Source organism: Arachis hypogaea, chromosome 2 (genome assembly GCF_003086295.3).
Source record: "Arachis hypogaea cultivar Tifrunner chromosome 2, arahy.Tifrunner.gnm2.J5K5, whole genome shotgun sequence".
Classification (NCBI taxonomy): Eukaryota; Viridiplantae; Streptophyta; class Magnoliopsida; order Fabales; family Fabaceae; genus Arachis; species Arachis hypogaea.
Genome location: NC_092037.1, coordinates 1,614,734 through 1,638,328, shown reverse-complemented (window position 1 = coordinate 1,638,328; position 23,595 = coordinate 1,614,734). Strand labels below are relative to the sequence as shown.

Below are 23,595 nucleotides of genomic sequence, written 5' to 3'. Positions count from 1 at the left end.
AATTCGAATGACATATTCATAATAATTCGAATCATACTGATTCGAATTACACACACACTCAAGCACTAATTCGAATCAAGGTGATTCGAATTACACACACAAATTCACACTAATTCGAATGGGCTAGGTTCGAATTACTCTAGTTTTCGTGTCCATAGTAATTCGAAACAGGCTGTTTCGAATTACTTCATGTTTTGCCTATATAAGTAGTTCAAACTAATCTCATTCGGACCACTTTTCCAAATCCATATCCCATCAAATCCCAGAGAAAACGACCCAAAACGACTCCAACAAAGACTTGAGCAGAATATTTAGCCGATGGAGGATAATCCGGACAGACTTTATCGTTTGGATGGAGTAACCCATATAGCTGGTGTCATCAACGAAGAGGTCAGTGCGAACCTGTTCTTTTAAAATAGGAGCGAATAAATTAAATTTTTTTATATGTTTTTTGTTATTGGTTTTGATAGTGAATGATGTTAGTGGCATTGTTAGTGAATGATTTTAGGGGTTCTATTAGTGATTTTGGTAGTGAATGATGTTAGTGGTTTTGTTAGGAGTTTTGTTAGTGGTTTAGGGGGTGAATGTTGTTAGTGGTTTTGTCATTGATTTTGGTATTGGTTTTGTTAGTGAATGATGTTAGTGGTTTTGTTAGTGAATGATGTTAGTGATTTTGTAAGCGATTTTGTAAGTGATTTTGTTAGCGATTTTGTTAGTGGTTTTGTTAGTGATTTTGTTAGCGATTTTTGTTAGTGGTTTTGTCAGGCATCGTCATCTGAACTCCTAAGACCCACCACGGCAGCTCGTTGTATGACTCATCCCAATCACCGTAAATATAGGCGACGGCCTTCTGCTTCACCAATCAGACCCTCCTATAAGTCGGCCGAACCCGAAGTGTGCCTCCGTCGCATTTAGCAGTACCTTGATACAGACGGATGCATTAGCTCTAACCATCGGCATGATGAAAACCGAGATCACATGATAATCAAGACTCCTGTGGTCGCTCGAGATTGACGTTGCGAGATAGGTATGAGGTCCGTTGTACCGTTTTACCTCCCAAATACCCTTATTGTGATGCCGGAAACTTAGCCTAATCAACCATGTATGCCCATTTCCAAACTCAGAACACTTCCCTACGTACCGGCGATAATCGGACTCCACCACTTTGTACTGTACCCCGTGTCGGATGCTATACGTCTTCACGCTTAACACAGCCTCCTCTTTATCCTTAAACTGTTGACCAACTTGAAACTCTGTAAGACCCCAGTCCCCTGGGCATCTCTAGCACCAAATCCAGTGGGTTCTCTAGGAATCCCCTCCTGTCTCATGGCATACAAGTCTAAAGATGAAAAGTGCGGAGTGTACTGCTGTGTTCCAGAGCTAGAACCACCGCCAACCCCAGCTGGATTACTCGCTGCAATGTCATCGCCACTGTCATCAGCAATGAGGTCCGGCTCCACATCATCATCGTCATCATCATCCAGCAATGCATCACCTATACCAGGCGGTGCCCCACACAGTAAAGAAGTTGGCACCCTATCCACGATACCAACCTCTCCGTCACCACTGCAGTTGAGATCAACGACGAATGATGGGGAGGCGACAGGCTCGTCCCGAGGTGCATTCACAGGCACAGACGAAGACGCATCAATAGGTCTCGAGCTAGAACCGACTACCGTGCCTATAGTGTGGGTATTTTGGTTCGAACCCCCTGAACTAGATACCACATCAACCAACTTTGCCAACAACTCAGGTGTCTTGACCTCGAAAAACTGCCAACGACAATGGAAGAGGACCTGCAAATCCTCATCACTCCCTATGATGAAACAATCGTACTTCACGTCATCTCACAGCATTAAAATCGGAATGCGATAGAATAACTTCTGAACCCGTTTCACGCCTTGCAGCCCAAGTTTCTGTATTACAGAATTCACGAACTCATCAAATCTCGTCATAGGTCTCATAAAAATACTCAGAGGATCCTTATCAGTGAACTTCACACCAGATCGTGTTTTTCTCTTAATTGACCCTCTGTAATGCACCAACACTACAAAACTCTCTTCACTAGCCATTTTGTCACTCTAATGAGAGGAATTCATGTTCACACCATACTTATACACGTCTGCCCCTTCATAATTCGAAACAGCCTATTTTGAATTATACCCATAGTAATTCAAATCAGCTTGATTCGAATTACCTAATGATTTGCTCCCTATATAATTCGAGTTAGGGTGATTCGAACTACTCTATGAATAATTTGAATCAGCTCTGTTCGAACTATGTACGAAATCATGCATTCATAATTCGAATTGGTCAGCTTCGAATTACCCTCCCTATAATTTGAATAGCTCTGATTCGAATTACTCTCTTTTATATTTCGAGCTAGTCTGATTCGAATTACATATAGATATGCTTTGGTTGATTCACGTCTTGTTTTTCCTTTTAGCTGAATTGTTAAATTTGTGTCTCCAATTGGCTTAAATGCGCATTTTGCCTTAAAAAAATAGTTATCTAATCAATTATTATGTATAAATATATATTATTTAAATTTGTATATTTTATATTTTAACATATAATTTATACCACTAACTAATTTAGTGGTTAAATTTTTTGATATTTAATTTATCCTACTATGCAACAAATCTTTCAATCCTTATTCCTAACTTTTACATTTGCCGATTGATTTTCATATTTTGTCATGAACGCTAGAATTAGGTGAAAATGCACATGAAGTTGATAGCTAAGGATGGTAACATTATCCGAACTCAGGGTATCCACTCCTCCCCTATCTATTCGGATTCACCTGTCCCAGTGTGGAGCAGGTTTTTAGCAGGGCGAGTCTTGAGTGGGGAGGAATGAGATCGGATTTAGGTAATGCTTGCTCTGATATATATAAATTTTGAGATTTAATTTTATTTGTTGGATTTTAATAACTATAGGGATAGGTACCCACGAAAACGAGTTAGAGTTCAATTTTTTACTACCTTCGAGTATGAGAGTTCTATCCGGGTTATTGTAGGGTGGGATGGCATCGGATAGAGCAAAAATCTGTCTCTACCCGTCCCATTGCCACCCCTATTAATAGCTGACAATGGTTAGACATTTGACATATTTAACTAAATTATCAGAGTGAACACCTAACTTGGTCCCTGTCCATTCCAAATTAGGACAAGGCGACCCTTGTCTAAAAAAGACACCCACACCGGTTCCTGTCCCTCCCTAAAATGAGTCATCGCGACCCCTCCGCCGTATCCCTTAACCAAAGTTGACGAAAAAATCTTATGTGGTAGTTACTGATGCTGATGTGGACGTTTGTTTAGAGTGAAGTGCCAAGTTGGATTAAGAAAAATAAATAAGGATCGATTTGTCCCCATGCCTCCTTCAAAAACGACATTTTTTTTGTTAAAGAAGAAATAAAACCTAATTTGGATGGTCCTCTGCATTCCTAACCTCTCCACACTCACTCGTATTCGATACAACAAGAGCAAATCCTAGGGTACCATGATTGGGAGTGGAGTACATTGCTCATCCTCGAACTTGCAAATTGGAGGTGATAATTCAAATTGTAGCATAAACTTTAGTGAGAGTGTTCGAGCTCAAAGGAAGAAGAGACGGGTCTCGCTAAAGTACTATTGCGGGTCTCACGCTATTCTATTCATGTCTGAGACAAAAAATAAGATAGGTTATTCTTTCGTTTACCTTACTTCGAGGTATGTTCATGGTATTAATGTTTTAGTTGGTTCAATTCTGTATTTACTATTAGTCTCACAAAATTAATTCAAATTATAAATTGCAGAAGCTCATTGCTCATTTTTTGCATGGCTAGATGATTATGTTTCTTCGTTTAATGAGTATGATGTGAAGACAATCTCAAAGGGGATATTGTCGTAGAAGTAGAATCTATTTGAAGGCCTAAGTGATGCGGTGGATGATAAAGTAAAAAAACTAGAGAATAAGTTGATTGGATTAGAAAATCAATTAGAGAAGAGTAGATAAAAAATGCGTGAAAGTAAATGCTTGGGTTTAGATTGTTGTATTTTTGCATTTTTTAGTGAGATTGTGGTTGCCTACTTGTTCAGGACAACTTTATAGAAAACTTGATGAATAATTTTGGTTTTGTGTCACAAGATGAAATCATGTATTTAAACACTCTTGAAATTAAATGAAGATGAATTACTGTTATCATTATTCAAAGGTATTTCCCTGAACTTAATCCAAATTCGTGCAACAAATATTTATACATGCAACATGGATTCAACTAATTTTATATAAATTATAGAAGTTCATATATTATATTCATATTGATACTTAACAAGCAATTCATCTGTTTATAGTTCAGACAGAGCAAGGACAACAACATGGCCCTAAATAAAAAAAACTAATATGTATGTTGGAACCATTGTATCATTTCAAGTCTTAAAGATGCAACCTAAACAGCCAAAATACCAAAACAACTGTTCACATTTGTATAACCCTATTAACATTATCAATGTTGTTTAAGAGGCTTAAGTCCTGGAAGCCTAAAGTCAAGTGTTGGTATAAATTTCAGAAGTTTTGATGCAGTAGTTGAAGTTGTAGTAGCCATCGTCTCTATAGAAATTGCATCATTTGTGTTTCTTGGAGTTGTCATACTAGCTACTAGACCAATGCATTGATTTTGTGAGTTGTGAAGCATCAAGTTTAGACCTTGTGAAAGTTGAGATTTGAACCATAAGGTTGGCCCTAGTCCTGATACGGGTAGGGGTACAATACATGGAGTTGTAGACCTAACAATCTGGTATTTCTCTCTAAATGATCTAGGATTGCTATTGGAGTTTTTTCCTACAGTTTGTTATAAATTTATTAAATTAATTAACTAAACGTTTCTATGAAATTGATATGTAATAATATACAGCATCAAACAGGTTTTTATTTTTTCTAAAAAAAAATAAAAAAATGACCTTTTCAGTTTGTAGTGCAGATTGTAACAGTAGAATTTTTTCACTCTAAATTTGGGCTATTGCTTTAACCCTCATAGACTTTTTAGATAGTTTTTTTCTTAGCTTTTCTTACATTGGTCTATGACACATTAATGTGTTACAGAAAGCAAGCAACAAAACAATATAATATATATATTCTTATATATTGGACTCACCACAGAATCTAATATTGTCTCTCTTCTAGTGACATTTTCATTGACATTGATGGTGCTGCTACCTTCTTATGTCTACTCAATAAAGTTAAAAAAATGCACAATTAAGAGTATATCTAAACCTATTTAAGACATAAATTTCTGAACATTTTTTTTGGACAATTCAATCTCTAATCTAGAGACATTGTAGTAGACAGATGTACTTAATTAGTGTTTATTGCTGGAGTGGTTGATGAATTCTGATTTATTGTCCTTTTCTGTGCTCTTCTCTCCTTTTTAGTCATAGACTTCTAATTGAGATCTTGTGGTGCATTTGTACATGTCTTGTAGTAATGATATTTTTTGTCACACTTAGAGCAGGTAATAATGAATGTCTTCTTTGCCTTGGTTGTGCTCATCTCTCTCTCAACTGGGTTAACTCTTCTATTCAATTTGGGTCTATGAGAAACTCTCTTGATTATGGGAGGTAGTGACCTTGGGGCATTAGTAAATGTCTAGTACTCTTCACTATTGACAGGTTTAATGCAATATGAATATATTGATTTGATAGCATCTATGGCTAGCCACTTATGGACAAAGTCCTCAGCCTTAAAGCCCATTTTAGCCAATGCTGCAATTTCATGTCTACAAAGCATTCCTATTGACAATGTCCAATTTAATCAAAATCAGATGTTAGACAATTAGTAACAAACCAATAATTATAAAAACGAACTTACCAGTCAACAAACCAATCATTATAAAATCAAACTTATTGGTCAATTATCAAACATTGCATGTGCATGTTCTCTCCTGAATATTAACACCAACCTTATGATTTTGGGAATGCACCTAAAAAAAGATCCTTTGTGAATCACCAGCCCAAATAACTCTTCATCTTGGTTCTTAGGTTTGATGAATTGATCCAACTTCTTATGTTGTACTGGAGCAAGAGGTCCAATATAAGTCTCTAACTTCTTCTTATGTATTTCCATCTTTCCCATTATGTAGTACCACAACTCTTCACACATCGTCATAATTGGCTTTTTCCTCTATTTTATGCTTTGCATTCCAAACTTCATACATGTTGTTAGTGATATTGTCCACTTTGGTCCTATGACTAAAATGCGTCTTACACCAAATAGCTAACTCAAATTTCTGCATATATTCCCATGCTGAAGCACATACTTGTTTCAGTTTCTCCATTGTAGCACTAAATTCATTGTGTGTGGTATTTCAATTGCTTTGTCTCTTCATCTTTAAAGTGCATGATGAAGTTCTTCTAGATATGTAGAACACAGTTCCTGTGATGAGCTCTTGAAAAAATATCTTTCAAAGCCAATGTCAATCCCTAAATTAGTCCCAAGATAATATATCAGTAGTTCCATTTAAGCAAAATACATGACATTAAAAAATAACTAACATATCAGAGTATAATAGTATATAATATCAAACTCATTAATGACTTAAAAAAAACTAACATCGCATAGTATAATAGTATATGATATTAAACTCATAAATGATTTAAAAAAAAACTAACATGGTAGAATATAATAGTATATGATATCAAACTCATCAATGGTTATTAAAAAAAACACTAATAGACCATGATACATGATACCAAAATCATCAAGCTCCATCAAAATATGACATTAAAAAATTGACAAGTAACCAAGCAAAGTACAAGGTATTAAAATCAACAATAAGTAACCAAACAGAGTACAAGGTATCAAATCATCAACAAGTAACCAAGCAGATTACATGAAAATACGAAATTAAAAACAAACAAGAGTATATGACATTAAAAATTTTAACAAGACAGGATATATGTTTTTCTAAAACCAAAATTAATAGTTAGAGGTTACCTTTTGTTGATCCGAGAAGAAATTCAGACCTAACTCAATGCAATCTCCTAGATCTTGTTGAAGTATTGACAAGAACTACTTCCATGTATCTTTATATTCGTTAGGAACTATAGCATACACAATAACAAAAAATGGTTATTGGCATCTTTTTCCACTGCAGATAATAGTTGTCCACCATAATAATCTATCAAACAATGACAATGACTCTGGCTGAGGTATCACATTCATCAATGTTGTACTTTCAGGATTACTCCTATGAAGTTTATCAGATAATCACGAATTTTTTCACATTGAACTTGTTCATTGTCTATAACTATCTTTCTAGCAGCCTTCAGTGACGTACTTATTATTTTTACCACTTAGGCGCACGTTATAATATTCATCATGTACTTTATAGCTTGCTTAGGTTTTAAGTCAGGCTAAGTACGTAACCTCTTGACCAACTTTGATGTTATCTATTGCCTGTCAGCTAGATTACTACCAAAATTGCTAGTATAATTATACTCATTCACCAAAGTCTTCACCTGATAAGAACCCCCTGCATTGGTTCAAGATGTCAGAATCAACCAAGGACAGTCTTCTCCTGCACATGCAGCCGTTACCCTCTTCTTTTCATTCTTTAGATATACTATATCCTTCCTTTCATACACAAAATAATCCTTTATTGAAACTTTCTATTGTAATGAATGTTTGTCCAACTTTAAACTCAACCTCTTTATACTCTGTCTCCTCATTAAATGCATCAAATATAGTCTTGCCTTCATCATTATCTGACACTGGGCTGTTAAATGCTTCACTCTCATACTCATAAGACTCGTCATAATTAGAGTCTAACTCTTTTTTAACTATTTTAGAATTTGAATCCACTGTATTTCCAGTTAAACCATTTTCAGATCCCTCACCATCCCCTGCTTGAAGTCCATTACCTCTATCACCTCTCACCCACTTGTTCCATCCTAAGAATATGTGTCCTCCTCCTATCTGAATATTTTTTTGAAGCCCTTTTCTTGGCTGTCTTCGGAGAATAACTTGGACCACTCTTACTTGGTCCAGCCTTATCCACAATATGTGGGTCACCCTTAATTAATTCACTATTTGAGTCAGATTTTACCTCACCATCTGGGCCTTGAGTAGTGACAAACCCCAATTTGACGGTTTGTTTTGTATTGAATTTAGGGGATTTTAACACCTCTTACCCACATTTATTCAATGAAATAGCATGGTTTTGTATATTCTCCTTTAATTGTGCTTAAGAGTGAAAACATGCTTTTTAGGACTTAAAATAGTTAAATTTAATTCACCTTGATTCCATTAGATGCCTTGATATGTTTGTTGAGTGATTTAAGGTTTAGGAGGCAAAGATTGGATCAAGGGAATGAAGAAAGAAGCATGAAAAGTTGGAGAACTCATGAAGAAATGAAAGAACCGGAAAGCTGTCAAGCCGACCTCTTCGCACTTAAACGACCATAACTTGAGCTACAGAGGTCCAAATGATGCGGTTCCAGTTGGGTTAGAAAGCTAACATCCGGGGCTTCGAAACGATATAAGATTTGCCATAGTTGCTACACGTATGGTGGCGCGCACGCGCAAAGTACGCGCACGCGCCGTTGCTGCCACCTAGTTCACTTAAAGCAACATGTGGCCAGCGATTTTAGAAGCCTTGTGGGCCCAATCCAACTCATTTCTGATGCTATTTAAGCCAAGGATTGAAGGGGAATCAAGATACTTTTCATACTTTACATGTTAGTTACCATTAGTTTTAGTTTAGTTTTAGAACTAGTTTTCTAGAGAGAGAAGCTCTCACTTCTCTCTAGAATTAGGATTAGGATTAGGTTTAGTTCTTAGATCTAGATTTAGATTCATCTTCTTCTACTTCTATCTTCTCAATTCCTTGTAGTTACATTCATTCTTCTCCTATTCTTTTGGTGTAGTCTCTTTTATGTTGTTCTTATATTTTGTTGTAGATCTAGTATTGTTCCTTCTACTCTCTTTCAATTCAATAAAGGTAATTCATAATAAATGTGTCTCTTTTAATTGTTGTTGTTAATTTCTTTCAATAATTGTTGTTAGATTCTCTTCTTGTTGTCAATTTGCTTTGCTTTTCTTTTGTGCCTTCCAAGTGTTTGATGAAATGCTTGGTTGGATTTTAGTGTAGGTTTTGTTCCTCTTGGCCTAGGTAGAGTAACTAGTGACTCTTGAGTTATCTAACTCTTTTGTTGGTTGATAATTAGAAGTTGCTAATTGATTTGAATGCCTCTAAAGCTAGTCTTTCCTTTAGGAGTTGATTAGGACTTGAGGAATCAAATTGATTCATCCACTTGACTTTCCTCCATGGTTAGAGGTTAACTAAGTGGGAGCAATACACAATTCTCATCACAATTGAGAAGGATAACTAGGATAGGACTTCTAGTTCTCATATCTTGCCAAGAGCTTTGTTAGTTGTTAGTTTATTTCCTTTGCCATTTATAATTCTTGTCTATAATCTCAAAAAAACCCCAAAATAACTCACAACCAATAACAAGACACTTTATTGTAATTCCTAGGGAGAACGACCCGAGGTCCAATACTTCGGTTTATAAATTTAGGGGTTTGTTTTAGTGACAAACAACTTTTTGTATGAAAGGATTATTGTTTGGTTTAGAAACTATACTTGCAACGAGATTTCATTAGTGAAATTCTAAACCGTCAAAAATCCATTCGTCAAAATGGCGCCGTTGCCGGGGAGTTGCAATGGTGTTGTGTTATTGGTTATTGTATATATGTGAATATTGTGAATATGTTTGCTTTTTTCTTCTTTGTTAGTTTTTAGTTTGTTCTCTTTATTTGTTGCTATTTTTGTTTTTGCCCTCTCTTGCTAGCATGAATTCTCACTTTGGCTTTGAGTGCGATTACAACTATGTTGTAGGAAGTGGAGATTACAATGAAGAGATGTATCAAGGATGGAATAACCAAAGGTGGGAGGAGCCATATGCATATGATCAATCCTCATGGCAACAACCCCCACCAATGCACTATGAAGAAGAGCCATTCCATGATGCATACCAATCCAATGGCTATGGTGAATCACCTTGTGACTTTCAAGAACCACCACCATATGCCTATGAACCATATCCTCAACATAACTCTCAACCACACTCACAAGCCTATTTTCAACAACCACCTTCATATGACCCTAATCCATATCCATCCTACCAACAACCATATGAGCCATATCAACCACACATAGAGCCACCACCACCCCAACATCAACATTTTCAAGAGCCACCCCCTCCATATTATTACCAAGATGAACCACCTCCAATATACAAAAATTTTCAACCACAAGATGAATACTACTTTCCACCACAACCTCCCATGGAAGAATACTCATATCCATTGATCCAAGAGCCACATGATCCTAATCATATTATCCAAGAGGAACAAGAGTCAAGGGATCATCTCAAGGAAGCATTGGATCAATTTCAAGCAACCATGGAGTGTGTTGTGCAACAAGTGGAAAGAATGGAAAACATTGAACCACCACAACTCTACCAAGAAGAACCACCTTCCTACTATGAACCCTTCCCCCAAAATGACGAACCCTTCCACCCACCCCAATCTCTAATGGATGAAACCCTTGGTGTTCTTGTTCAAGGGCAAGAAGAGATGAAAAGGGATGTGCAAAATTTTATGGCCGCCTTGGATGCGGTAACAAATCAATTAGCCTCCCAGTGCTTGAACACTCAAGGAACTCCCATGGCTACATGTGGAGAATCGAATGAAGAACATAGCATGAAGGAGAGATTGGAAACTCCGGTGGGAAATGAAGGAAGTTGCTTTGTATTGGAACAATTGGAGGAAGCTTTAATTGTTGAAGACAAGGAAGAAGCGGTAGAAGACTTAGGAGATGCAGAGCCTCCATGGGAACATAGAATTGAAGAAAACCCCTCCAAGATGATTGAAGTTGATGCTAGGGAGGAAAGTGCACACCTTCCAAGGCATATTCCATATGAAGACTTGGATGGGATAGAGCAAGAATTGACTTCCCATGGCAATGAAGAGCAAGCATCAAGTCCTAATGGTGGAGAATCCTTTGAACTTGAAGAACCTTCTCCCGGTGCATTTGAAAATGTTGTGGAGGTAAACTTCTTTCACTCTCCCAATTATAGTTTGATTAAGGGAAAAGGCTTAGATAGTATTAATGAACAAAGGATTGAATTAGAGAAATCTTGTGAAGAGGTGGAAATCCTTAGAAATAGAAGGATGGGAGTGGAATACGCTTTGTCAAGATCGTTGGAAGCAACTTTGCCTAGGTTGCCATCTACACCTTCATTTGAGTGGGTGAAATTCATTTCTATTAGCTTTATTATCCCACTTGAATATGGGTTGCTTGAAACGGATGGCCAACTTAGGGAAGTTTGTGGGATGAAGCGTAAGCGAAAAAGGTTTTGTGGTGGGCGTTGCAAATCAAGGCTCATAATGGTTGATGCATCAAACATGAGATATAAAGGATGGAGTAGTGCTCAAATAGATGGGTCTAGAAGGATTGTTGGGCACTTCATAGAGAATTCACCTTACTCACCACCCGGTTGGACTAATAATGATGATCAACCTCAAGACGGGTGTGAAAATAAAGTGTGGGACCCCGGATCACAAGAAGATGCTCAACTTTGGGAGCCCCAAGCTTGTGAAGAACTCCATCAACACTTGGCTCAATCCATAAGAAATCTTGGGGCACAATGGAGAACCAAGCATTGGTGGGAGTTCCAAGATGAATACAAGCACAAGCCACCTTGATAAGAAGCTCCCCATAAGTCCAACTTAAGGACAATAAATAAAAGTGCTAGGTGGGAGACACCCCACCATGGTAAACTCTTTCCACACTCTTTTAGTTTTGTTAATAAGTGAATTGAGTTGCCATTGTAGGTAGATTCTCATTTTCATTTTTATCTTTTGTAAATATTGGTAGAATTCGTTTAATTTCTTGTTTTTATTGTTTTATCAAGTTTAGTTAGTAGTATAGTATGTTGAATAAGGTTCTAGGGCGTTTTGGTAGCTGTTTGGAGGATTGAAAGGCTTGGATCGGTGTAAGAACTTAGAAAAATATTTTTTTGAAAAACAGAACACCATCCACGCGTGCGCGCACATGACGCGTACGCGCACCTGAGCATTTTTCGACCACCCACGCGGACGTGCACTGTACGCGTACGCGTGGATGCAAAATTTCACCTCCAGCCAAAAACCCGAGAGTTAAGCCTGCACTGTGCAAACATTGGGCCTAAGGCACAAGTCTATGCACGCGTGCGCGCACCTGGCGCGTACGCGCACCTGGCGCGTACGCGCACATGATCTTAAATTCGCAATGCGCGCGCACGCACACTGTGCGCGCGCGCGTCGATTGCACAATCTGCACTCCTGGTACTTTTACCCGAGAGTTGTGCCAGACTTGGGCCACCATTATGCCTCCGGCCTAACTCGATGCACGCGTGCGCGCACCTGGCACGTACGCATCCTTCAACCAATATGCCCATTGACGCGTAAACGTGCATGACGCGCACGCATCGGTAAAAAAAAAAGTGTTTTTTTTCTCCCTTTCCATTTTCTTTTGCTTATCACATTCGCATACTCCTACTCTTCCCATTTTCATTTAGTTTTGGGTAGCATGTTTTCGTTTTTTTAGTCATTTTAATAATGGTGTTGCATCTTCCTACTCAATTGTTGAGGATTCATTGCATTACTTTGGTGCTTCTTGACTTGTTTCATATTGTTGGGTGATGTTTCTCTTCAAATCAATGCTCAATCTTTTATGCACTTGTGTTCTTTGTGCATTGATATGCCTTATATTGTCTTTCATGGCCCACTCTATCTTGTTCGAACTTGATGCTCATCATGCTCTTCATGCTTTGACCTTACTCTTGCATCAAGTATCATTGATATGCCATTTTCTCTTATTGTTTCCTCCTCTACATGTTGTAGCTACCATGTAGTAGAGGACCATACTCCTACTTGGCATTAACCCCCGCCTATGTTCTATTTGCTTTGATATCTTTGTCATAGGCTTAATATTCCTTTCCTTTTCTATCCTTTTAGGTTGGCCACCAAGGAGGGAGAAAGGGAAAGTTTTTAAATGGGGCAACAAACAAGTCATCCGCACAACTTTTTGAAGGAGCTCATCAATTATAGCAACCCATCCACCTTGCTCTTCTTTGCATGCACCGAGGACGGTGCAATCTTCAAGTGTGGGGAGGTCGTCCGACCGATCTCCATGGGTAACAATTTCCTTTTCAACACCAATTCTTAGTTTTCTTTGTTAGATTAGTTATTGCACTGCATAATAGGTCGCATGTTAGTTAGAATTTGTACATATTTTACTACCTTCTTCCTATTAGGACTACTTGGTTAGAGTGATGATTTCTCTCCCAAGAAACCATTTTAGGGTAACCTACCAATTTGAAAAAGAAAATTTGTGGAACTTGCTTGAAAGAATTTATTTTGGAACATGGTTTTTGAGCTAAGAACACACAAGCATGTGAGTTTTGAGCCTAATTGTGTGGTTACATCTTATAACCACTTATTTTTCCTTCTTGTGTGTATTATTCTCTTTCTATGAATGTAATCTTTGATTTGTTTGATTCTTTATATCCATTATTTTGTGTATTCATGCATTTATATGATTGAGGCCATCATTCCATTAGCTCACTTACCCAAATGGCCTTACCTTTTATCTTCCTTTGTTAGCCAATTTGAGCCTACGCTTAACCCACTTGTTTTTATTTTAGCACATTACAAGCCTTAAAGTGAAAAACAATAAATGTCCTTAATTTAGATCTTTGATTAGCTTAGGCTAGTGTGTGTGAGTATCATTCAAGCGTGGGAATCTTGGGACATTGGGTAAATAAAAGGGGTGTATTTTGTATTTTGTTGAAAATATTGAGAATTGGGTACATACTCATGTATTGATCAAATGTAAAACCTTATGCATTGATGCTCTTGTATATAGAAAGAAAAAAATGAGAAAAACAAAAAAAAAGAAAAAGAAAAAAAACAATATGAAAAAAAATAAATAGAAAAAGAAAGAAAAAGAAGAAAAAGAAAGAATAAAAAGGGGACAAAATGTCCCAAAGTGAAGCTCAATAAGAATCAATGCATAAGTGTTGTGAAATGAAAAGAAAATGCATGAGTATGTGAAAAAGTGAGGAATGGGTAGTTAGGGTAGTACTTAATTGTATAGGTTATTATATAGGTTAGGTGTAAAAGTCTAGGTTAATCAAAGATTCAAATCCTAAGTCCACTAGCCATATATGATCCTACCTTGACCCTAGCCCCATTACAACCTAAAGAAAAGACCTCATGATACATGTATGCATGCATTGAATAATTGTTGATTGTTAGAAGAAAAACAAATCTTGGAAAGCATGATTAGGGGAGAATTGAGAGAATCGACCCCAAACACCGAGCGACTAGAGTGCAAACACTTTCGGTGAGGGTTCGATGCTCAATTCCTTGATTCCCGGCTTTCATGAGCGTTCTTCTCGCAAGTCTACTTGAACCTCATTTTGATATTCGAAGTGGTAGGATTCATGAATCGTTATATGATCTTGACCCTACTTGTGCATGTATGACTTAGAGGATTGATTTATTTTTAACCAAGTAGGTAAAACCATTTTGCATTTTAGTTGCATATAGTTTAGGATGCATTTAGTTAGTTTTCATTGAATAAATGTTGATCCCTTTGCTTTCTCTTGGCTTAAGCATGAGGACATGCTTGGTTTAAGTGTGGGGAGGTTGACAAACCCCAATTTGACGGTTTGTTTTGTATTGAATTTAGGGGATTTTAACACCTCTTACCCACATTTATTCAATGAAATAGCATGGTTTTGTATATTCTCCTTTAATTGTGCTTAAGAGTGAAAACATGCTTTTTAGGACTTAAAATAGTTAAATTTAATTCACCTTGATTCCATTAGATGCCTTGATATGTTTGTTGAGTGATTTAAGGTTTAGGAGGCAAAGATTGGATCAAGGGAATGAAGAAAGAAGCATGAAAAGTTGGAGAACTCATGAAGAAATGAAAGAACCGGAAAGCTGTCAAGCCGACCTCTTCGCACTTAAACGACCATAACTTGAGCTACAGAGGTCCAAATGATGCGGTTCCAGTTGGGTTAGAAAGCTAACATCCGGGGCTTCGAAACGATATAAGATTTGCCATAGTTGCTACACGTATGGTGGCGCGCACGCGCAAAGTACGCGCACGCGCCGTTGCTGCCACCTAGTTCACTTAAAGCAACATGTGGCCAGCGATTTTAGAAGCCTTGTGGGCCCAATCCAACTCATTTCTGATGCTATTTAAGCCAAGGATTGAAGGGGAATCAAGATACTTTTCATACTTTACATGTTAGTTACCATTAGTTTTAGTTTAGTTTTAGAACTAGTTTTCTAGAGAGAGAAGCTCTCACTTCTCTCTAGAATTAGGATTAGGATTAGGTTTAGTTCTTAGATCTAGATTTAGATTCATCTTCTTCTACTTCTATCTTCTCAATTCCTTGTAGTTACATTCATTCTTCTCCTATTCTTTTGGTGTAGTCTCTTTTATGTTGTTCTTATATTTTGTTGTAGATCTAGTATTGTTCCTTCTACTCTCTTTCAATTCAATAAAGGTAATTCATAATAAATGTGTCTCTTTTAATTGTTGTTGTTAATTTCTTTCAATAATTGTTGTTAGATTCTCTTCTTGTTGTCAATTTGCTTTGCTTTTCTTTTGTGCCTTCCAAGTGCTTGATGAAATGCTTGGTTGGATTTTAGTGTAGGTTTTGTTCCTCTTGGCCTAGGTAGAGTAACTAGTGACTCTTGAGTTATCTAACTCTTTTGTTGGTTGATAATTAGAAGTTGCTAATTGATTTGAATGCCTCTAAAGCTAGTCTTTCCTTTAGGAGTTGATTAGGACTTGAGGAATCAAATTGATTCATCCACTTGACTTTCCTCCATGGTTAGAGGTTAACTAAGTGGGAGCAATACACAATTCTCATCACAATTGAGAAGGATAACTAGGATAGGACTTCTAGTTCTCATATCTTGCCAAGAGCTTTGTTAGTTGTTAGTTTATTTCCTTTGCCATTTATAATTCTTGTCTATAATCTCAAAAAAACCCCAAAATAACTCACAACCAATAACAAGACACTTTATTGTAATTCCTAGGGAGAACGACCCGAGGTCCAATACTTCGGTTTATAAATTTAGGGGTTTGTTTTAGTGACAAATAACTTTTTGTATGAAAGGATTATTGTTTGGTTTAGAAACTATACTTGCAACGAGATTTCATTAGTGAAATTCTAAACCGTCAAAAATCCATTCGTCAAGTAGCTTTATTCCTTGGTGATACCATTTTTTTCTTCTTTTTCTTCAACCTTTTCTTCCTTCGGCTCCTCACTATCTTCATTACTATTTGTATCATCATATCTCGGAGGAGGAGGTTTGTAGGACTCGTCCTCAGTTATTTCATACCCATCATTTGTGGATGATAAGTCACTCAAAATAAAATTCTCAGCTTGCTTTTCCTCATCTACAATTTCAGTCATACTAACCGGATGATCAAAGTAGATGTAACTTTCATTTGTCTCCTTGTTTTTACTCTTGTTATTTCTCATGTCATTTATCTAAGAATCACCCCTCATTACATATAAGTCAAATTCTAAGTCAGGTGCTATACTATCAAACTAAAACATAGTCTTGTAATCTGTGTAACCAAGCTCTTTCAGTAACGCTTCAAAATCAAAGAAGTTCACCAAATCAATATCTAAATATGGTCATTTCTTCACTTTTTCATTAACATAATCCAATTTATGCTATGAATTCCTCTTAAAATATCCTCCATGATGAAAAATATGAACTATTTTAAATTCGTCCATCTACAAATAACTACTAATAAAAATTCAGTTTATGACATTTTATCTGATTGTGCTAGTGATCTAAATCATTCAAAAGCAATATTATTTATTTAACAAATTAATTAAACAACTTAAAATGTCATTTACGAAAACTTTTTTTTAAAAGCACAATCATTGAATATTCTAACATCAACATCATTGAACACTCCAACACCAACGTACAATTTAGGAGTAGAGATTAAATATTGTTAATTTTTGAGACCATAAAATTTGTCACTAACCTGAATAGCGACAAGAACTACCTCCACTCTACGACGTTAGTGACTCCATCAATTACGCATTTAGAAGCATCGTCTAGTTAGCACCCTTGTCAGCACTACCACTAGCTACTTTATCCACTGTTTGTTCTTTCACGCAAAGAAAATTACAAGAATTTAATTATTCTGTAAATAAGGGTAGGGGTTTTGGAGTTATGTGAGTGATAGCACATTTAATTTCTTGTTAATTTAAAAATAACGTTTTTAAAAAAGGCAGGGAATAAATTGAGTTCAGTCTAATTCTTTTAATCTAACTTAACATTTCACTCTAAACAAATATCATATCAGTACCGGTAATTGTCATATAAATTTTTTTCTTCAATTTTAATCAGAAAATATGATAAAGAAATCACAATAATTTATTTTAAGAAAAAACATAAACCAGTATAAATATTTTTTTAAAAAATAATTTTGTCCTAATTTAGAATAAACAGGACTAAATTGGATATTTACCGTATTATCTAAATATCTCGGTTATCAATTTCACTATGGATGTAAGTTTGTTTTCACTCTAGAATTATACTTGATTAACAACGAGAAAAGATTCATTTAGGCCAGTAAAAACTAAAAAAACGTTATAGACTTATAGGCGTGAGAGAGAGTAGAGTACACGCTGTATAATTTGTCTTGATCAAAATTCAGAAATAAGCAGAGGTGTGGGACGCATCAATTGTGAATCATCGAAGAAGTATCAGGTTGAGATCGATCGATCTTCCTCTCTCAGCGAAAATGAACGACGCAGATGTCTCCAAGCAGATCCAGCAGATGGTTAACTTCATCCGCCAGGAAGCGGAGGAGAAAGCCAACGAGATCTCCGTCTCCGCTGAAGAAGTAACCGCTAACTGCCATTTCATCACTTTCACTATTTCTCTGCATCGCAATTTCTAAGCCTTCTCTTCCTTGCAGGAATTCAACATCGAGAAGCTGCAGTTGGTTGAAGCAGAGAAGAAGAAGATCAGGCAGGAGTACGAGCGTAAACAGAAGCAAGTCGAAGTTCGCAAGAAGATGTAACTCACTATACTATACACCTTTTACACCGCTAGAAATTCCTGTGAATTTTTTCATCTATTGGCATGATTCGCACTCAATTTTAGATCTGCGGACATTAAGGCTATTTGCATTATTCTTGATCCTTGTATGTCATGATCTTTGCACCAGGCTTATAGTCATGGTCTAGTGGATTCTTCATCCTTGTGGTTCTGTTCACTGAAATCCATAACAATTGTTACCTGCATTTTGTGCTTGATTTTGATTGATCTTGGTTTTGATGCTCAATTGTTTTCTAACTTTTGGTGTGGTGTGTTTTCGGTGACAATTACTTGAATATGATGTTGTTGCCAACATATCATGTATAAGAAATTCTAATGAAATGGGTGAGATCCGGAGTTTTAGTTTGGAGGCACAATTAATTAATTTATTTGGGGATGTGAAGCTAGTCTGCCTCCAGTATTGATCTTATTTTGACTTCCAAAATGGTGCTAGTTCCTCAGTATAAGATTCATGGCATAATTTTTTGTTGCAGTGAGTACTCGATGCAGTTGAATGCTTCTCGCATAAAAGTTCTTCAAGCTCAAGATGAGGTGGTTGGTTCCATGAAAGAAGCTGCGGCCAAGGAGCTTTTGAATGTGAACCATCATCACCATGTGTACAGAAACCTTCTGAAAGAACTCATTGTTCAGGTCAGTTAAGAATCAAATATTGCAAATCAAACTAAGTGTGGTTTGATCTTGCAGTTTTGATAAGTAATTCTATACATTAAATTTGTTTAGCCAATGATGCTATTATTCTATGTATATGTTTTTGCAATTACATTTTGACATCAAGAAACTGATGTTAATTATTTTATAAAATCTATATCATAGTCAATTGCTCATATGAAAGCAACCATGGTCTTTTATGGTGTCTGTCAGTGTCATCATAGGTTCATTATCTTATTCCATTCAGATGTTATTTCATTGACTACCTTATTTGTAAGTTTGTGGAGGGCGAACATAACATAAGCATTGTTGACAGAGTTTGCTAAGGCTGAAAGAACCTTCCGTCTTACTGAGATGTCGGAAAGAAGATGTACACTCGGTAGAGCATGTATTGGACTCAGCTGCACAGGAGTATGCTGACAAAGCAAATGTTCATCCACCAGAGATCATTGTTGACCGCGAGGTGTATCTTCCACCTGCACCCAGCCATCACAACGATCATGAACCTTACTGGTAATGTTTGGTTTAATTTTAAATCCCTAAATAACTGTCTTCCTCTGGTAGTCAGGCCCTCGCTTCTTTTCCATACTGTTCCTTCTCTTGATTAGCTGATACAATACATTCAGGCATGCTTTTAGTTTATAGAATTGTACTTGACAGAATGTGTTTCCTGAAAGTGTATTAGCTATTTTGCTGCTCCATATTAAGATATCAGTTTCAGTAAACTTGATTGTATATGTTGATGTTCAGCTCTGGTGGGGTTGTATTGGCTTCCCGAGATGGAAAGATTGTGTGTGAAAATACACTTGATGCACGACTGGATGTGGTGTTCCGTAAAAAGCTTCCTGAGGTAATTTTTTGATGCATAGCAATTTTCTTTTTCTGTGACTTGTGCTGTCTTTGTTGAATGCTTTGCTCTGAAGTATCTGTATTGTGAATACTTCGATTTACTCTAACTAGAAATTTAGTTTATTTTCAAGATATTGGAATTTGAAACTTTGACATTGAAATAAAACAAGTTAGGTTAATATTACCTAGTGATGGACAACTAGGTCAATTACTGGAAATTGAATGAGGCTTGGAACTGGGAGGTACTGTAGGGTTAAGCTCTTCAAACAAAGCTTTCTAAGAAGTAGCTTCTGTACTTACTCTTAGATTGACACTAAATTTTAGAAATAATGATTCCTTTCTTTCTCTACACATTAAATTTAAGTATGTGACCTCCTAGTTATGCCTTTTGATTGTAGCACATGGCAGGGTAGTATCATAAAGTTGTCCTTCTCTAAAAAGCTAATTATATGATCTTCTTATATGATATTCTAGTCTTGGGATAGTTTTGGCTCTGCCCTCAAATATCGTATGTTTGATGAAGTGATGAACTGGTTGTGAAGTTATTGGAGTAAATGGGGAGTTAGTCCTAGGTTTAACCATGTAAAATCATTAAATTAGTGAAATTTCTTGCTCCTTATTGCAGATCCGAAAGCTGCTCTTTGGACAAGTTGCTGCTTGAAGACTTCGGTTGTTTTGTTTCCTTGCTCCTGAAATATTTATGTTTGTGGAACAAAGCTTGTCCTTGACCTTAGTATCTATCGTGCCATTGCTGCTGCAAACTTGTTATTGCTCTCATTTAAATAACATCATTCTTTTGTTAGTTAAGGGGTTCCCATATATTCGATGAGGACATGCGGCCTTGGAAAAATGATTTTGCCTTGAGGATAGATGTTTTGACTCGGCAGCTCATTGTAGATTTAAGGTTCTTTGTTATGCGTAACTAATAAACTGCTGTCAGCGTTGTGATTCAAATATAAATCTTCTCTAGCCGGTGCAAGAAAAGCAGAAAAAAATACAGTCTATTCATGTGGGATTTACTAAAATTAAAGTTTTTTTTTTTTTAATTGTCTTGAAGCATAAAAAGGGAACTTAAATTAAGAGTGAAGTAGTGAACACCTAACCAGTCCTGAATATTACCTCGAAGGACAAAGTGCCTTCTAACTAGAAAAAAAAAAAAAAGAGCTCAATTCGGTCCTTGCCCCTTAACGTTTTAGGACAATGCGACTTTTCCGTAACAGAAATTGTTTAAGTGGCACGTTTGAGTGATGAGCTGGCGCATTAAATGTTACGTTTTGACGTCAAATTATTCAGATACTTTATTTGTTAGGAATTCATTTGTCTTGAAAAAAGTTTGATATAATAATTTTTTAAATTGATTTTTAAAAGTTTTCTTTAAAGAAAATTGTCTTGACCCACTTGTACAAAGGGAATTATGTATCTCAAGCCTTTTCCCCTCTAAGTGAATGTTGTAATAGTTTGAATTTTATTAATAAGAGTAATTCTTTACATACAAGTGATTTTCAATATAAATTATACAAATTATTTATATTCACGCCGTTTTATATTTTTTTTTTGTCTTTTTTTCTTTTTCTTCTTTCTCCGTGCTCCCTCTTCCTCTTCTTCTTTTTCCGTGTCTCTTTTTCTTTTTTTTCGTAATTTTTCCCTCTCGTTATCATCGCTATCAACACCACCTCTTCCTCCCTCTTTTTTTTATTGAAATTTCTTCTCCTCTTTTCGTTTTCTCTTTCTCCTTCATCAAAATCACCAGAAAAAACGAAGAAACATTATTCAAGGTACTATTTTACTGTTTTTCTAGATTTTTTTTAGATTATCTCTGTCATGTGCCTCATCCTTAACCAGCAAAACATTAAAAGATTTCAAGAAGAAATATACTGTCTCCCCCTATATTGTCTCCCCCTATATTGGGTGTATTTCTTAAATCCTTTGTGTGTATTTCTTAAATCCTTTGGGTGTATTTCTGTAATTCCATCATCTTCAAAACAATTTCAAAGTTTGATTTCAGAAACCATGAAAATCGAAAAAAACAGAAAGAGATCGATCGAAGGCAAAGAGAGAACGCTTTTCCATACAAATCATACAAGTCATTTATATTCACGCTGTTTTTACGTTTTTTTGTGTGCCTCTTTTTCTTCTTGTTTCTTCGTACTTCCTCTTTTTCTTCTTCTTCTTCTTCTTTCTCTGTGTCTCTTCTTCTTCTTTTTCGTAAAAAAGGAAACGAAGATGAAACACGCGAAGATGATTCAGTAACGCGCGTGTTAGGCCCAACTTGTAAGACTTGTAAATAAAAATTACTTGTATATGTAGCATTCTTCTATTAATAATATACGTGATTTAAACTCTAACATTTACTTAAACGACCTAATGAACTAATCATCACCCAAGTGTTTGAATATACAAGTTAATAAATTGGACAAGAACATTTCGCAAAATAAATAGTTAAATACAATGTTCAAAATGAGGCCCGCGTCCATGCCGCTTTAGTGTGCCGTTTTACCAGCTGAGTCTTCAAATCCTTTCCTCTATTTGTCGTAACAGTTTGACAAATAAAATAAATATTTATTCTAGGTAAAATGCACTTTTATTTTATTTTTACGATCGAATTATCTTTTTTCAAGTATAATAATAATGACATCTATTTTAGATTGCAGATATTTTAATGGGTGGAACGTAAAGGACACTTATGTATTTTTTGGTGACTTAAAGGACACTTATGTATGAATAGAGAAAGCGAATTTCAAGAAAGTAAATGTATATTTAACCAAAATGATATAAATGTTCAATATCGTAAAAAAAATCGTAAATATTATTGGACACATTTAATAGTTGAGAAAGTGCAGGGAGCCAATAGCCTAAGTGTACAATGTGTATAATTGAGGTTTAGGAAGTATTAGAGATATGATCATTAGTGTTACATTGTTCTATCAAGTTATGCTTTTGGGATGAGTGGGTTCATGACATAGTATTAGAGTTCTAGATCTGAAAGGTCAAATGTTTGATCTTTAGTGAACTCTAAAATCAACTTAAGTTTTTGGATGAGTGATTTTATGACATGAGATGTTTATCGGGATGGTTATTCTGAATAGTACGGATGATGTTCATTTTATTCATGGACAAAAAATTTAGCCCATTGTACACATTGTACGTTTAGACCATTGGCTCCCTAGCACTACCCTAATATCAATGGATCTAAAATACTTTATATTTCACCATTCACACTAGAATTTGAACAACAACAACAACCACAATAATAATAATAACCATGAAAGTATTAATAATAAAAAAAAATAATTTATATTAATTTGAGGTGATATTAACCATAATAATAAAATAATACAACAAATATAATTTGAGTTTGAGAGAATACCGTCTCATTTTTTCATATGATGTAGCATTTGCCTTATTTGCGTCACCTTTATTTGTCTATAATGGTATTCTTGACTCCAATAATTTCAGTTGAAAGTTTAAACTTTGTAATTAAATACTATTCTAATAGTCTAATCATATAAACATGGTATATACCAAATTATAATTCTACCTTCCCGCTAGTGGAAAAATAGCAGTTGAAATAACATGTCCGGGATAAGTGCTAACCATGGCATTCTTTCCAACAGACAATAATATCATACAAGTGGGTTATCCATATCTTTATTGTCATAAGAGGAAACTCAACATAAAGATCTGTAAAAATATGTTAAACACCCTGACCCCAAGTCCCAACTATAATTATTAATTACAAATATAATTAAAAAATAAAATATTTCTCATGTTTTAAATTTAATGATTTTACATTAAATAGATTTTTATTTTTTTCATAAATGGCCGAACTTTTTATAAAAATAGAAAAATTGGTAATTAAATTTTGCTTCAATTGTTTACATACATCTTAAATACTTA

The 23,595-nt window shown here is 35.8% G+C and overlaps 1 protein-coding gene across 2 annotated transcripts; it reads left to right on the top strand.

The window, feature by feature from the left end:
• The first annotated feature begins 17,640 nt into the window (after positions 1 to 17,640).
• On the top strand, positions 17,641 to 20,652 carry LOC112731880 (V-type proton ATPase subunit E). 2 transcript variants are annotated; one of them, XM_025780892.3, is made up of 6 exons: positions 17,641 to 17,983; positions 18,059 to 18,159; positions 18,675 to 18,831; positions 19,166 to 19,362; positions 19,600 to 19,699; positions 20,324 to 20,652. In XM_025780892.3, exons 1-6 carry the CDS (start codon positions 17,882 to 17,884, stop codon positions 20,357 to 20,359), a joined length of 693 nt encoding a protein of 230 aa, XP_025636677.1. In that variant the 5' UTR covers positions 17,641 to 17,881; the 3' UTR covers positions 20,360 to 20,652. The 2 variants fall into 2 exon arrangements, with proteins under 2 accessions (XP_025636677.1, XP_072068914.1); XM_072212813.1 differs by lacking the exon at positions 19,600 to 19,699 and having other exon boundaries at positions 17,700 to 17,983; positions 19,166 to 19,409; positions 20,299 to 20,652.
• The last annotated feature ends 2,943 nt before the right edge of the window (positions 20,653 to 23,595 follow it).

Coding starts and splice junctions, on each gene's coding strand:
- LOC112731880 (XM_025780892.3), top strand. CDS start 17,882: ATGAACGACGCAGATGTCTCCAAGCAGATCCAGCAGATGGTTAACTTC. Junction 18,832..19,165: donor TGAAAGAACTCATTGTTCAG/GTCAGTTAAGAA, acceptor CATTGTTGACAG/AGTTTGCTAAGGCTGAAAGA. Junction 19,700..20,323: donor TCCGTAAAAAGCTTCCTGAG/GTAATTTTTTGA, acceptor TCCTTATTGCAG/ATCCGAAAGCTGCTCTTTGG.